Source organism: Mya arenaria, chromosome 5, assembly GCF_026914265.1.
Source record: "Mya arenaria isolate MELC-2E11 chromosome 5, ASM2691426v1".
NCBI classification, from domain to species: Eukaryota; Metazoa; Mollusca; class Bivalvia; order Myida; family Myidae; genus Mya; species Mya arenaria.
Window position 1 is genome coordinate 5,252,024 of NC_069126.1, and position 14,925 is coordinate 5,266,948.

The 14,925-nt window shown below is 33.8% G+C and overlaps 1 protein-coding gene across 4 annotated transcripts in view; it reads right to left on the minus strand.

Annotated features, from left to right (window-relative positions):
* The window catches only part of LOC128235009 (protein C-ets-1-like), a 45,179-nt gene that overhangs the window by 11,554 nt on the left and 18,700 nt on the right, over nt 1-14,925 (minus strand). The window contains exon 1 of one of the 4 annotated variants that reach the window (XM_052949684.1): nt 7,844-9,765. The exons of the other annotated variants lie outside the window; for them this stretch is intronic. Within the exon in view, the coding sequence (XP_052805644.1) occupies nt 7,844-7,979 (136 nt within the window). The 5' untranslated portion in view covers nt 7,980-9,765. Of the gene's footprint in view, nt 1-7,843; nt 9,766-14,925 lie in introns of those variants that run through there. 4 annotated transcript variants of the gene reach the window in all.

The window sequence follows — 14,925 nt, forward strand, 5'->3', positions numbered from 1 at the left end:
TGCTGTAACCTTAAATGTGGGTCTAACAATATTATCATAATATTTCACTTCAATTTCATCTTTCTTTAATTAAGAAAATGACAAAGATGATATTTAGGACTGATCTGATGATAAACCTTTTATACTCCCCATCACTCCAACTTATGTGATATGCACTCAAGACATTATGGTAAGAAGGCCTAAGAAGGTTAAATACCCTGAATAAGAAAAATCAACATCATTAACATCATCCAAATAAAGGGTTTTACATTATGATAAAGAGCTCTTATACTTATCACTAATGGCCCATTTCGCTTTCAAAATATTGCATCAATTGTGTACTTTGGTCAACTTAACCAATTAACTCCCATAAATGGGTAATAATCTTTTTTAAGCCTGCTCTGTGGGACTTTACCTAGATTGGCTCGGATAATGGCCGGTCCAATGTGGACCCCTGGATTAAGGCTGTGTTTACACAGATAGTACTGATTGTACGGCCCTTAATGGGCGGCAAGTGTCAGAGTCTGTGCTAGGAGGGCCCGTTATGCAAAATCACCTAACAGTGTTGGTTCTGACGCTTTACCTAGGGGCCCCTGGGTAGATCTAACCCTGACATCTTAAAGTTAGGACTGGCAAGGTAAACATAAGGGATCATCTCTCTGTTATTATAACTGATCCTGCTGTAAAGTCCACCTTGGGAAAACTGGACATCAAGTTGGCTCATTAACTTTCTCAGTTCTTCTTCAAGTACTTTTACATGACAACTCTTTTCTATCATGTTTATATATCAACAGCATAATATTGAATATTTTGATATGTGAACCAACTATTAACATCAGTAGTTCCAAGTAGAAAATATGGATCATAATAATTGAGATCATGTCCTAAATGCTCAACGCTTGTAGTTATAAAACAGAACACCTCGCTTGCACAAAACCATAAGATCAAACCAAATGCTGAAAACTTTATCACATCCCTTGATGCAAGAAAAAAATCTACATTTAAAATTGGTTGTCAATGACATCATCTCTCTAAATATAATACAATTAAAACAGGTAAAAATCAAACAAAAACATGCCCTTTGACAGAAATAGCTGCTGCGGATCATACAAAGGTTTACTGGCACATGTTGTAATGTTAAACAAGATGTGTCCTCTACCTGAAACATGTTCCTTTTAACGTTTTCACTTGCTACAATGTTGTCATTCTAACAACAAACAAGAAAAATGTTTAATGTGAAGATTTTACAGCTCTGCCTAATACTACCTTAACTTTTTAAAATGTTTTTTATTTTTTTTAATTATTTTCATAATGCAGAACTTGGGAAGGAACATCAAAGTCAGTCCTTTCTGTTTGAAAGATATTCAATGAATAATAGAATTACAATTTTATTTTTCCAAATGTGTATAAGCGCACCAACAAAAAATATATGAAACAACATTTTATTTCAAAACAAAGAATTTTGAATCACTATGATAATCTATCTTCTGAGGATCTGTTTTAGTCTGTACCAGTTATCTCCCTTTAGACTCATTCCATATTCCAAACAAGGGAGACTATCCATTGTGAATGCCAATCAAGGGGGCTAATCTGTTGTGATCCCAATCAAAGGGGACTAATCTGCTGTGATCTCAATCAAGGGGTCCAGACCCCTAATGTCATCCCAATCAAGGGGTGGTTGTCTGGATGGGTCTGAACTGTCTTATCAATATTAGGCAGACAGACAGACAGTCTGGCCAAATGATTAAGTCATGAAGAACTCAAACTACTGAGAATTTTGAATACAACAAAAAAGTTTAGCTTTCACAATTTTTTTCTGTAAGTATGCATCTGTGTTTTGTAATATTTTTTTTCATAAATAACTTTTGCATCACGAATGTATATCATGTCTAGATACTTTTTTAGGGATATAATTCTTTTTCATCTATGGAGTCTAAAATTTCAGCCCCCTGAAAAATGAGCAAATAATCGGATGACAGTAATAATCTTTTAATTATGTAAAAACTCATACACCTGAGTGACTTTTATTCAGACAAATTAAAAGTGATACACGGATTATATATATTTTTTGCATTGTAATAGACTTATCAAGTCAACTACGTTCTCATTTTTCTTATGATGTTTCCTACTGTTTAGATAAGAAATTCTATCCATCTGTATAATGCAGACCATTTTTACACAAAACATGAATTTCAGACTCCCAGATTTCAAATTTTGTGATTATATAACATAATTATGATAATTTGGACCATGAAAAAATAAGCTCAAACACTGTGAATGAACTTCTTGGATTCTTTGAAAGACAATATCTTTAACAGCTTAAGTGACATTAATAATCTGGTGCACTGGGACACCAAATAATGTTAATAACATCAGCAAAAGCATAGATAATGGAGAATAATTAAACATAAAATATAATTTTCTTTTTAGGATGAAAAAAGAGTAGATGCTTGTCTACTATTACAAGCATTTATCATCAAAATAATGGATTTAAATTTCTATTATAAGAAATAAATATATTTATATATTTTTTTGCATTTGTTATTTTTCAGTTGCGAGTTCAGATCAGGTTGTTATGCCAGTCATGATGATATAGGTATGGAACATGCAAAACTCAGTGCTCTAGTGTTAAAATAAGCATATTACAATATGTCCCACCTGATATATCATTGCTGAACCAGGATAAGCCTCACATCTCATGGATCCGACACAAGGATCCACTAGATGCCACTATTAATCAAATCCAGCATCAAGCTACGACCTTGGTCTGCATTACTTTTTACCTTAACTTACAGCGGCCAAGTCATTTATTTTTGTGTCAAATCTTATTATATTTATATGTCTGTGTTCTCAAATGAATACTTGATTTGAAATACAGTATTATGAAATATTACACAGATCATTTTCCATTGACATGTTATTTACAATTGTTGAATGATCACAATGTGAAAATATGGACCAGTTTCAGACCAGTACCATTCATGTTTACTTTCTTAATGACTTTCTCATCCCATCTTACATTAATGAAATGAGCAACATCAAGTTAAAACTAGGGAGAGGGATTAACATTAGTTTGCCAAACTTGTTTTACTATGCCTTATTCTTTATTGTACTTGTTGTTCATATGCAAATTTACCCAAATAAATATGTTAAAACTATCAAATTAGAATTTTTTTCATACTCCAAAATCATTGAAAGTCACCCCAAACCGAAAATCACTGAAAAAACACCAAAGAATTAATGAAATGACGGGCAGATTTCCTTTCTTACTCTCTGAAAGTTTTTTATCTCTAAATTTGATACAAATGATTCTGTATTGTAATTTCTGAAAACACTCTTTATTAACATCTCTATATATATCTATGTGGCAATTCGAATGCTCATATACAGCAAAAAACATAAAAAAGAACAAAGGGCTGGATTTATTATGACAACAAGAATCATTAGGGATGTTTGTTTTATAAACAAATTCTCTCACATGAAATGAAGAGATAACACATGAAATTTGTGGCCAACAGTACTGAAGAATGTAAACCTTTAGTTTAAACACCAAACCCACTCCCAATTTGCTTTCTCAGAACTCATGTTTATGCTATATTGAATCCTTTCATTTTTTGCTAGTAACGATTGACTCATATACTTTCCTTTGATTTTGTTTGAAATTATTTCAATTCCATATGTCTGAAATGCTTCCACACAGCATTATCAGCAGTGTTTTGTAGTAATAATGGGATTTAACCATTTCTTTAACACTTTGTAAACATTATTTTTAAGCAAATTGAAGAAGTATAATTAAACAAGGAAAGTTTTACAAATGATCAAAAGCCTAATTGCTTCTTTACAATCGGTGCTTCTTATAATTAGTTCAAGTATTTAAGTGTAAGGAACTGGCCTATGCCAGTGATCTTGCCAGGCAGAGAACTTGCTACTTTTTTCTGTAGGATTTGAAGCTTTTTTCTGTAGGATTTGAAGAGATGAATATTGACTTCAAATGAACGTTTCCAAATGAAATCTATCAATCCCAGGTTAGCTGGTACAGTCGTCAGCTGCCAGTCCATGCTATGTTTGATGTGAAATGTAGCTACTAATAAATACCCAGCAAACACACAATTCTCTTAAAGAGTGAAAAAACTTAAAACAGCTAAAGTAAAAAAATATAAAAACAATTTCAAGAAGAATAGGTACAACACATTCTATGATTAAAAGACATGAAAGAATGGTTAATTCCAGGCCAATATGATTAGAAAGCATTCTAACGATTCTGTGGCTATTTTTTTGCATCGCCAGATCTGCATTATTTAGAGATGAATTTCAGAGACAGACTGCCACTCCCCCTCAGTCTATCGGAAGAATGTATTTTCCGGTTGAATTATCATGCAAAGCAACAAAATAAATATATTGTTATGACCAACGGGAGTTAAATAAAGACTAATATCTTGATTCACAAGTTAAACATGGAAGCAAACATTGCCGCAGTACAGTACGCCAGAACATAGCTGGCAGCATCAGTCAGATATGATATTTATATCCAACAGATTTCTTTCAACCCCCTCGGACTTATGCTGCCACCCATGCACCAGAAATGTCATCTTATATTAAACGAGAAATGAACGACTACTTCTTGCAGGTTTGTTTTTAGAATGTAGATCAAAACCAATTGGTAGCATCTGACACAAATGAACTACTTTTTTGGCACAAAACATGCAAGGGTCTAGGTAAAGGTGTCTGCCAGGACCTCTCCCAACAGCTAGTTGGTTTGATCCCCTAATTAAGGCCTGTCAAAAGGACACAAGTTCTGGTTTCTACCTAGGAAATAGACACAGGAGTACTAGTATTTCATCAACTTTCAGATGGCTTCACAATTGAACTAAAATAAATTAGTATGAACTTAATTTACTAGTTGTGGTGCTGTGAATGAACTCTGCCAAAAGTGCACTTTCCTTGTCTATTAGAATCAAAGCATTTCCATGTATTTATGACATGTCAAGGACTTCTACAGATACATACAGCCCTTAGAGTCATCAAGGAGCACATCTTCTCTCATTCACAATGAAAGATAGCATCAAAACATCCAACAACATCTAAATGCGGAATCTCTCCTGAAGTTTGCGATACTATCAAGAGCACTGAATGCTGTGATCTTTGGTTCATTTAGGCCTTGTCAAAACACATGTATGTCAGTGCACCTTCAAAGGGTATGGATGAAGTCAAATTGGCACCACTGGTAGGGTTTTGAACTTTTTTAAGGTTACATAACCCCGGTTATCATTCAATCAGAAGTGTACCTTTACTTAACATGTTTTTCTTTAAATGAATGAAAACTTACGGTAAATGTTTTTTTTGTATTTTCATTTGGTCATGCTTTGAAGTAATTCAAATAAAATCAAAGACCAGAAAAGTTTTAGTCATATTTCATTTTTTATAATTCAAGACTGGAATTAATTGAGTCATAACAATTAACACAGTTTTATTTTCATAAAAACTTTTTGAAATGCGGTTAATTGGTATTATACACAACTGCAAAACAGAGCAATTTAATGATTGTATAATATCATAATTACATCCTGAAAAGTTACATAACTAGAACAATTGTCTTCTCGAAAAAAACAATGATAGAGAAATAAAACACCAAACCTCAGTGCATGAAGAATGCAAAAGGCGCGCGAAACAATTGGTCATTACTCAAGATGTGCACCTGTTACATACACACATTGTTTCTCCCACTTCGGTCCCATCCCATTGCGAACCCCGGTCATGTGACAATGTAAAAATATCCCGCTTAAACATTAATAATCGTAAGGACTTTCCCATATTTTGCACAATTTTCCTTTTGCTACTACAAACATAAATATAATTGCAGAGAAAACACTCTTCGTGGCATTAATTAGTTGTTTTTCAAAAGCTGCCGTATCCGCTAGAAACGGAGTGGGGGTCTCATATAAACCAAAAGGTCTCCAAACACTCTTAGCTTGTGGGTCGCATGTCACGAGGTTCTCCCTGCTTGTGGTTAAATGATACCATCTTCATTAGTTTTGTGAATGAAACTTGTTTTTGTCAACATTTTGTCCCCAGGACCTTTATTTTTTTTTCCGGTTAAAAACGGTTACAATTATTCAAAATGAAGAGATTTTGTTAGTATCATGAATGACAGTTGTTTTTATGTTTTTCCTGGAGGGAACATAATATGCAAAGTATAATGTTTATCAAGATGTTAATTTTTTATTACCTTTAAAATTACTTTATTCACCAGTTTAAGAGACACTGCAATCCCCCTTTCTGGTATGCAGTATTCAAGAGGGTTTGAAGGAGTAATCCATACTCAAAAGTATGGTACGCAGTACATAGAAACAAAAAAATGAGAAGTATTCCATACGCAGATTTTCTAATTTATAAAAAAAACCCCTACTATTTGTAGACAGAAAATGTAGGAGCATTCTAAATGCAAAGTGGAAAGGGCAGAGGGGAGGGGTGAACACCCTTATAAGTAAACTACCCCAGCTTGCATTTAAGTTTGAATTGCAAACACACCTCGGTTTTGTACAATTTTGACTATCTCGTGCTAATGTTCAAAATGTTCATGATAAACATTGGCATATTATGATTTGTCGACGATCATGAGCAAAATAAAAAATTAAGATATCTCAAGTAGTATGATAAATCCTATCAGGCTGGGCTGATAAGAACGAAGCTGTGTTCCAGAAATATTGAAGCTGTGTTCAAGAAATAATTTGTCAGCGTGATTGATGTGAATGAAGTTTAAGAATGGCAAAAAAGATCAATACAAGAACTTACAAGGCCATTAGAAGAAAAGAATTAAGTTTACTTCAAAGATCATATTCCAAACATCATCTCATGCACATGGTACCCCTTTTAGAAGAAATTAATCTTGAGTATCTATGAAACTGTATTTTTAAGCGTTAAAGTAATGATATTATACAAACATTTCCAAAATCTGATCTTATTTTTTTCTGTGACTCACAGCAGCATAATTTTCTAAATTTTTCAATTAGGCAAAAACATATCAATTTGCTAAACTTTTTAGTGTAGCATAATTTTGTAAACTTTTCAGCGTAGCATAATTTTCCATCCATATGCTGGTCTGGTTTAATCTCCGAAAGTCAACTTCATTATATTTGAAGCTTCTGTTTCCAAAAACCACAGAAACACCTTGCCTCAGGTATGTAAACATATGATTCATGAAAAACCCTTGATCACCCGGTTACAAATCCATAGAAACGGCATCTCAATTTCTCATGATACAGTTAACTGATAGAGCCAAAATCAGCTGATTTTTATGTAACCGTAAAACTGTGCATAAAGTCAAGGTTCCACCAAGATACCAAGATAAGTTCGTAATTTATGAATGAACTTATCTAGGAGTAAAACTACAAGAGACAGCGGGATTTATTACCAGGCTCATTCAATTAATCAAACATACTGGGTGCGGGGTGGAAGTTTAAAAGAAGTGTCAAGCAAAAGCATTAAGAAACAGTTTGATATCATTTCAGGGTGCAATTGTTTTATTGAATATTATAAACTAATGAACATATCCACATTATTGGCTCAACTGCATACACATACACACTGCTGAATAACTTATAAGCCCATTATGATATATATAAATTGAAATGAATAAATTATTTCGCTAATCAGCAATTTTAAAATGTTTAAAGGCCAATGCTGTCGATTCTCATAATTTTTAAGCATATTCGTATTAAATAGAAATGTTAATTATATTTCACATGCAAATGTTTGTGAGAGGTTTATCAATTATTGTGAGCCCTGAATTTGTTCAATATTTTTCCCACCTATATGAATGCATGCTTAGAATCTTCATCTGCACTTAATATGTAAATGGTCTTACCTAGAAGGTTACATCGCCGTGTGTTGATTGGTTGAGGAAGCAGCCGACCACGATTCCATGAAGCCGCGGCTCGTAATGCAGGCAACCCGGACGGTACCTTAAGCGGAACTGGCGTTGGCGCTATCATATCGATCATTTTCGTACTGTTGGTTTAAAGTCCCCTTGTAGCGGTCATACCAATTTTTAATGTGCAGTAGGTTTAGTTATATCACAATAAATTATATCACCATTCGTATGTGCTGTGCATATGTTGCAATTGATATATCACAGTGATGCATGGAATATGTAAATTATCAAATCCTGAATAGGACTATGCACTAAATGTTATGCATCTTCATTATTATGGACAGAATATTTTTCAAAGTCATCAATGTTAAATCAAATCTTTGCACAATTCTTTGTTTTAGTGGTATCACCTTTCAAAGCAACAGTTTCTTCTTTTCAAGACACTTAAGCTTTGATGGCAGTAATGAATATGATCTATCTATTCCGTTTTCAATCAACTGCTCTGGGAATTATTATATATTTCATTCAATAAAATTATGCCATGGTATTGTAACAGACACCCAGAAATCTTATACACATTTCCGGCATAAGCTCTAAGCCTGTCAACTTTCCCCACTTTTCAAAATGTAAAGGTTACTGTCTGCACTATATCATACTTTTAAACATCTCATCTGTTACTCTTCAGAGTGGAGGCTAGGAAATAATGAATATGCATCAGTTGCTACTTTCTTTTAATTGCCTCCTATAATAAATGGCAAGTGATGGCAACCAATCATACCTGACGCCTCCTGTCATCAGATACTTCAAACTTTATATCTATTTACATAAGTCATAAGCTGTTACCATAGCAATGATGTTCCATTGGCCAACAGAGAGGCAGGGTTATTTAATAAGTCTTAAAGCAAACAACTAGTTCATGTCATTTTGTTCGTGAAGATCCTGGATAAATATTTGCCTGGTTAAGATCAGGATTTACTTTTTCACCATTTTAACAAAGAACGAGGTTGTAATAGTTTTCTGACACCACTTCTCCTGTGAGTCAAAATCCGGCAAGTGAAAAAAAACGCAAAAGTCAATCTCTTGATTCACACATGCTCTGACATATAGCATTTAAATCAGATTTCACACAAAGAGCACTGCACAGAAATGCATCTGATACTCAAGTGATATGTTTTGCACCTCCGCCTCTTTAATACAACATCTTCTCATGTCATCTGTCGACTAAAGGTAGTACAGATTTAACCAGCAGGCAATGGGGCGATATTATTTCAATGTCGCAATCTTACTCCACAGCCCTATAGCGAGTATATCAACACCCAAAGTCTTGTCATATAGATAAATATCATTTATATTCTAATGTCAGCTTATCATAGAGGCGTAAAGCCATAATCACGCTGGGGAACTGTCAATGAAATATAATATTTCTGATGTAGTTTGCGATTATCCTTCTTGCTGTAACATAAATTTTTTTGCTAACGATCAGCATTAAATTTCAGTCTATCTCTGCGGCTTCTGAATTAATGTTACCACCAATTTTATCCTCAAATTACTTATGCTCACTTTTTAATTTAGTGTATTAAAGTTAATGAAAAACAGTTGAGCACTGCTGATGAGTTTCCCCCAACTCACAGTGGTATATGTCCCATTCACAGGTAAACCACAATGTTACTTGACTGTGGTATGCGATATGTTCATAGTTATGTGCACATGGATTCTATTAACACCAATTACTTTATCCTTCATAAACATGAAGCATTTTTCTCACAATTATCTCTACAACCCAAACTCCAAATTTTCACAATTACAATTAAGTATACCCCATCACTTGAAAAATATACCATTGACTGCAAGCAGATAAAATTGCTTCAAGTTTATGAATGAACTGCAGCCTGGGAAAAACTCTTCCCTCCAAAAGCTAACAGCTGTGGATTCGTTGAATGAAAACCTTTAGAGGCCTACCAGTTCATTGATACCACTCTGCAGGAAATATTAGCAAGCCAATCGGATTACAGCTCATCTACATAATTCATGATGCTCCACCCACTAGGCCAATTTATGAATGAACTGGGAGCTATATTTGGATAAGATAGCGTGACCTAGTGGAGTAAATGACCTAGATGACTGGTGAAGCGTGCAAATGAAGCCGTTAAGCCTTGCTTGTGGAGGCAACCTGCAGGGAACTTTACACTTAATCAACAGGCTGCCTGACACTTGAATTGAGATGGCAGATTAAAGTATACCCTCTATAAACGCAAAATACAGGGTGTAGCTTCTCACTGGAAATCTCTCAATGGTTGACTTGAGAATATCAAACAGTTATTTCACTTTATTGGCTATGGTTTTTCATAAATTAAATATCCTGATGGGGCAACGTTTTTCTTTGTGCTGACTGTCAAAAACTGGGATAAAAAACACGGGCAAAGACACCATTTCTTTATATTTATAAATTGCATGAGGTAACTGACTGAAGGATTAATACTTCTGTCATGTACATAATGTCATTAGCATTAATCTATTAGGGTAAAATAGAACATGAATGCATGATACTAACTATCAAATGTGATATATAAATGAAACATTTACAGAAACTGTCCTTTATTTAGTTCAGGGTATTTACATAAATAAATGCTGCTAAAGCATTCTGGGATTTTTTTTTACACAGTTGAAGGTTTGTAATGGCAAATATGGAGAAAGCATTTGTTTCACAAATTAAACTATCATCTTTCAGCAGATTAGGCAATATTAGACGTAATGAAGTAAAAGCATCTTTTTTCAAAGTCATTTTACTACCACCATAAATATACGATGTCACCCATATATTTCCCTCCTTGACTGTAACAACCTGGCAATTAAGAACCCTGTAGCTGTTCTTACTAACAAGGAGTCGCAAAACCTGGGCTTTCATTCACAAAAGGTGAGTCTGAGGTAGTATGGTGTTACACTGTGGTTAGGCCATGGTTTAGTGGAAAGTTACACCAGTGAATGAAACCTTTACCTGGGGCCAAGGGAATTGCAGTTTAATCAATGAACAGGGATAACAATTGGAGCCCAGGGCACTTCACACACCCGTTGGGAGCCCTGGACAATCAAGGTCAGGGTTCAAGGGCACTTTACAAGCCATTCTACACACAGGCCTAATGGTCATGGGTAAATAGAACAATAAAGAAAATCAAATTTGAAGTATTTGCCCCTGTGATTACTTTTATGATCATATCGGGATGACTTCGTAAAGTTGATTTACTGCTTTCATTTTCATTGCTTAAAATGATGGGCAACATTGAAAATTATAATACAACGTATTGAAAGTTATTGCAAAATAAATCACTACAACACTTCAAAAAGTAATTTAAGGATCTGAAGATGAAATTAAATTGTTTTCATATTCTTTTTTTTTTTTTTTTACGCAGATTCATCGCCACTATTTTGACAGTAAACCATATGTTTGCATACTCTTATTTCCTTGTTTATGACATTTAAACACCATTATGTTTTTGCTTTAATTTATTCAATGAAACTATTAAGTCCCCATCTTTCATACCTCCATCTATCCTATTAATATAGGAAAAGAAACATTACCAATACAGAAATACTATGCAAACAAAACCACTTCTTAAAAAGACACTTCAGTCTATGGAAAGTAAGTCTCTTAAGCAAAACATTGAGCAATCTTTCTTTGTTTGAGAGTCGCCACTATTTTTTTTCATTTCAGTTGTACAATTGACCCATCCTTGCCATTAGACAAATGGAGTGTCAGAGCCCTGCACTAGGTATAAAACAATATTCTAAAACCTAAAAGATGACAATCAGAATTAGCTCACAATGGATGCGACACCCGTGACCCGAACAAAAAAGTCATTTTCATTGTTACCCTGGCAAAGACAGAGAGGAAAGATTTCAGGTTTTTTGTGAGTTTTTGTACAAATGTCAAGCTATCTTTGAAAGGTTTGAATGCCAGAACACCAAAATCCTCCACTGAGGTGCACTTGTTACGTCACTTTAATGCAGTTTACGAGATCCGGGACTTATCAACGCTCGTTGCAGTAGAGGGGAACTAAACATAGTTATCAATTTCAAAATCAGCAAACATACACTCAATGTTTTACTACACTCTTGATTTATGAATGAACTTGAACTCAGTATACAGGGAAATTTTTCATAAAAACTAAAAAAGAAGGTTTTACTATTTTGGCCCTTTAGTTGCCTGAGCCCAAATAATAGACATTAATCTCAAGTTTTATGTCCAATGTATGTTCATTATAATGTATTATTTTCAATAAAACCATTAATAACTATTCTTGGCAGCATACGAGAAAACTCTTATACTTAAAAATACACAAGTAAACTCAAAACATGTGTGAAGCAATCGATTGATGCAACTATTACTGCTTGTAATATTTCAAGCTAAGTAGCGATGTTTTTTACTGAAAGTAAAGGGGGATAACTGAAAATCAATGGATGGTAAAATTAATATGAACGTTAAAAATTGCTTGAAATACAAATTAAGACATGTAGGGAATTGTGACAATAAAAAGAAAAGATTTAAAAAGAATACGGCAAAATCCAATATGCCCACCAGTAGGCCATCTTGAATTTGATCTGTCTTGCACCACACCTGGTTGTAACGATTATTTTTGTGAAGTATTAACAAGATGCAGCATACACTGAAGAAATAGTTATAGTTAGATCTGCAAAATTATGACAAAATTCAATGTGGCTGGCAGTCATCTTGAATGGGATTGAAAAACTTTTTATGGTAGGCACATGCCAACAAGAATCTCAAGAAGTGCAAAATCAAAGGGCCATAACTGAGATGAACATGCCAATGTTGATGTATAACTAGGCTTGGTACTTATTTTGCCTGTGAAAATTCATCAAAATTCCTCCCTCCATCCATCCAGCCATCCATACAATTGCATACATCCATCAAAAAAAAATGCATACATCCATCCATACAATTGCATACATCCATACATATAATTGCATACATCCATCAAAAAAATGCATACATCCATACATACATCCATACATATAATTGCATACATCCATACATATAATTGTATACATCCATACATTTAATTGCATACATCCATACATTTAATTGCATACATCCATACATATAATTGCATACATACATCCATCCATCAGTCCATCCCATTGCATTAATTCAAAATGACTGTGTGAGATAACAACATTAAAATATAGCCTACCGCTGCAGAGGGAGACATAAAAAATGCAAATCACAATCAATGAAGGTTTCATCATTAACCATAGGAGACATTTTTCAGCAATGGTAAGACAACAAGAATAAATCAATTTGACAACAAGTATTTCTTGGTTCATATTCCATTTATAAGTCTCTACCAACAGTGCGCAAACTCTCCTGACTTATGTGTACTCTTTAAATATTAGCCTGACAGTTTTGGAAAAAAACAGCAACAGAGATTTTTGCCTAGCCTTAGTGTCATTGCCCTTATGGTATTAGACATTATATGAAATGGTACATATGCTTACAATGATAATCAACATTCAAAAATAACAGTATCGCCAGATCCCGATGACACCAAATTTCATGATACATAGACCACCGAAATTCATTTCAAGCTCAAGCTGAAATTATTTGACCATCAAAAACAATGATATTTTTGTATTAAAACATAGAACAAAGACACTTTGGAAATATAGTAAGTGTCAACCCCTGTTAAGTTGTAAGCAAGCCCCATAACTCTGGCTTAATAATTTTTGAGTAATGTCAACATAGCATCAGCTACAGCATTTGATTTCATTGTGCAAAACAAAGATGTTTTTGGTGAAAAAAATCATACTTACACTGTTACTTTCATCAATTATTTCATGTCAATACCTCCAAGACTTTTGGAGTAAATTCTTCCACAAAAGTAAAGAATGAAAATGAACAAATAAAAATAACTCCGGAAATACTGTAGCCATAGTTATGGTTCCTGTGAACTGCAACAGTTGAATATAATTAAGCTTTCAAGTGAAATAATTTATGAAAGTAACAGTGTAAGTATGATTAAAAAATTTTTTTTTTAACCAAAAACATCTTAGGTTTAAAATGCAAATCATTAGTATGTAAAGCAACATAGAATTTTAGGTATTTAGAAAGTCAGGTGATTTTCAAATTTCTTAATGACATTGTGCAATGAACTCAGCTGCTACCTGTAAAGTATCTTTTAATATGGCCTGGTAGTTTCAGAGATTTTCTTTTAAAACAAAACAGTAAGTCGAGCATTTTGTTGTTGTTGTTGATCAATCTCAATGCCTAGTATTTTTGTAGAGGGTCATGCAATGAAGCTTCCTGTAAAGTTTCAGTGAATTTGGCCAGGTAGTTTCAGAGGAGATGTTTTCAAGCAATTGTTGACGGACGGACAACGTACGACGGACAAAGACCGATCACAAAAGCTCACCTTGAGTACTTCGTGCTCTGGTGAGCTAAAAAATTTTAAGGGAAGTCATTTGGATAAAATAAGTTTACATTACTTAAACATAAATGTCCTTTAATAAAACTACAAATGAAAGTTGAGGAATTTCATGTATCTGTTTGTGGTAATAAACAATAACTAAATTTCAGAATGCTTGGCCACATTTGGATAAATTCTTTAGAAGGCATCAAGTCATAGCTAATTAAAATCTAACTAAAACAGCTTAAGCTGAAAATAAAAACATATTTTTGACACACAGCTCAGACTTAAGTCTGCCATAGTTGACAGTACCCTAAACTTATGTGCATCTTGAAACATAAATATTATGCAGGGAAAATGCTAATAATAACTGATTTACATACATGACATTAACACACTCGAAATCAGGATTTTGATTTCAAGAAAAGTATGAAGATACAAGATTTAATTGAATTGATATATATGTAGTCTTCAAACAATTAAGTGACTCAGTGCTTATTTTGCACTAAACCGTGTTATGAGTGCAAAACAGTATGACTTTGAATACCAATTCCATGAGAATACTGAATATATTTTTTTAGATGTATTACTCATTATGCAGAAAGTATACACAGGGCTTTTTCTGCCCATTTTGGGAAAAAGACCCTAGACATTTTG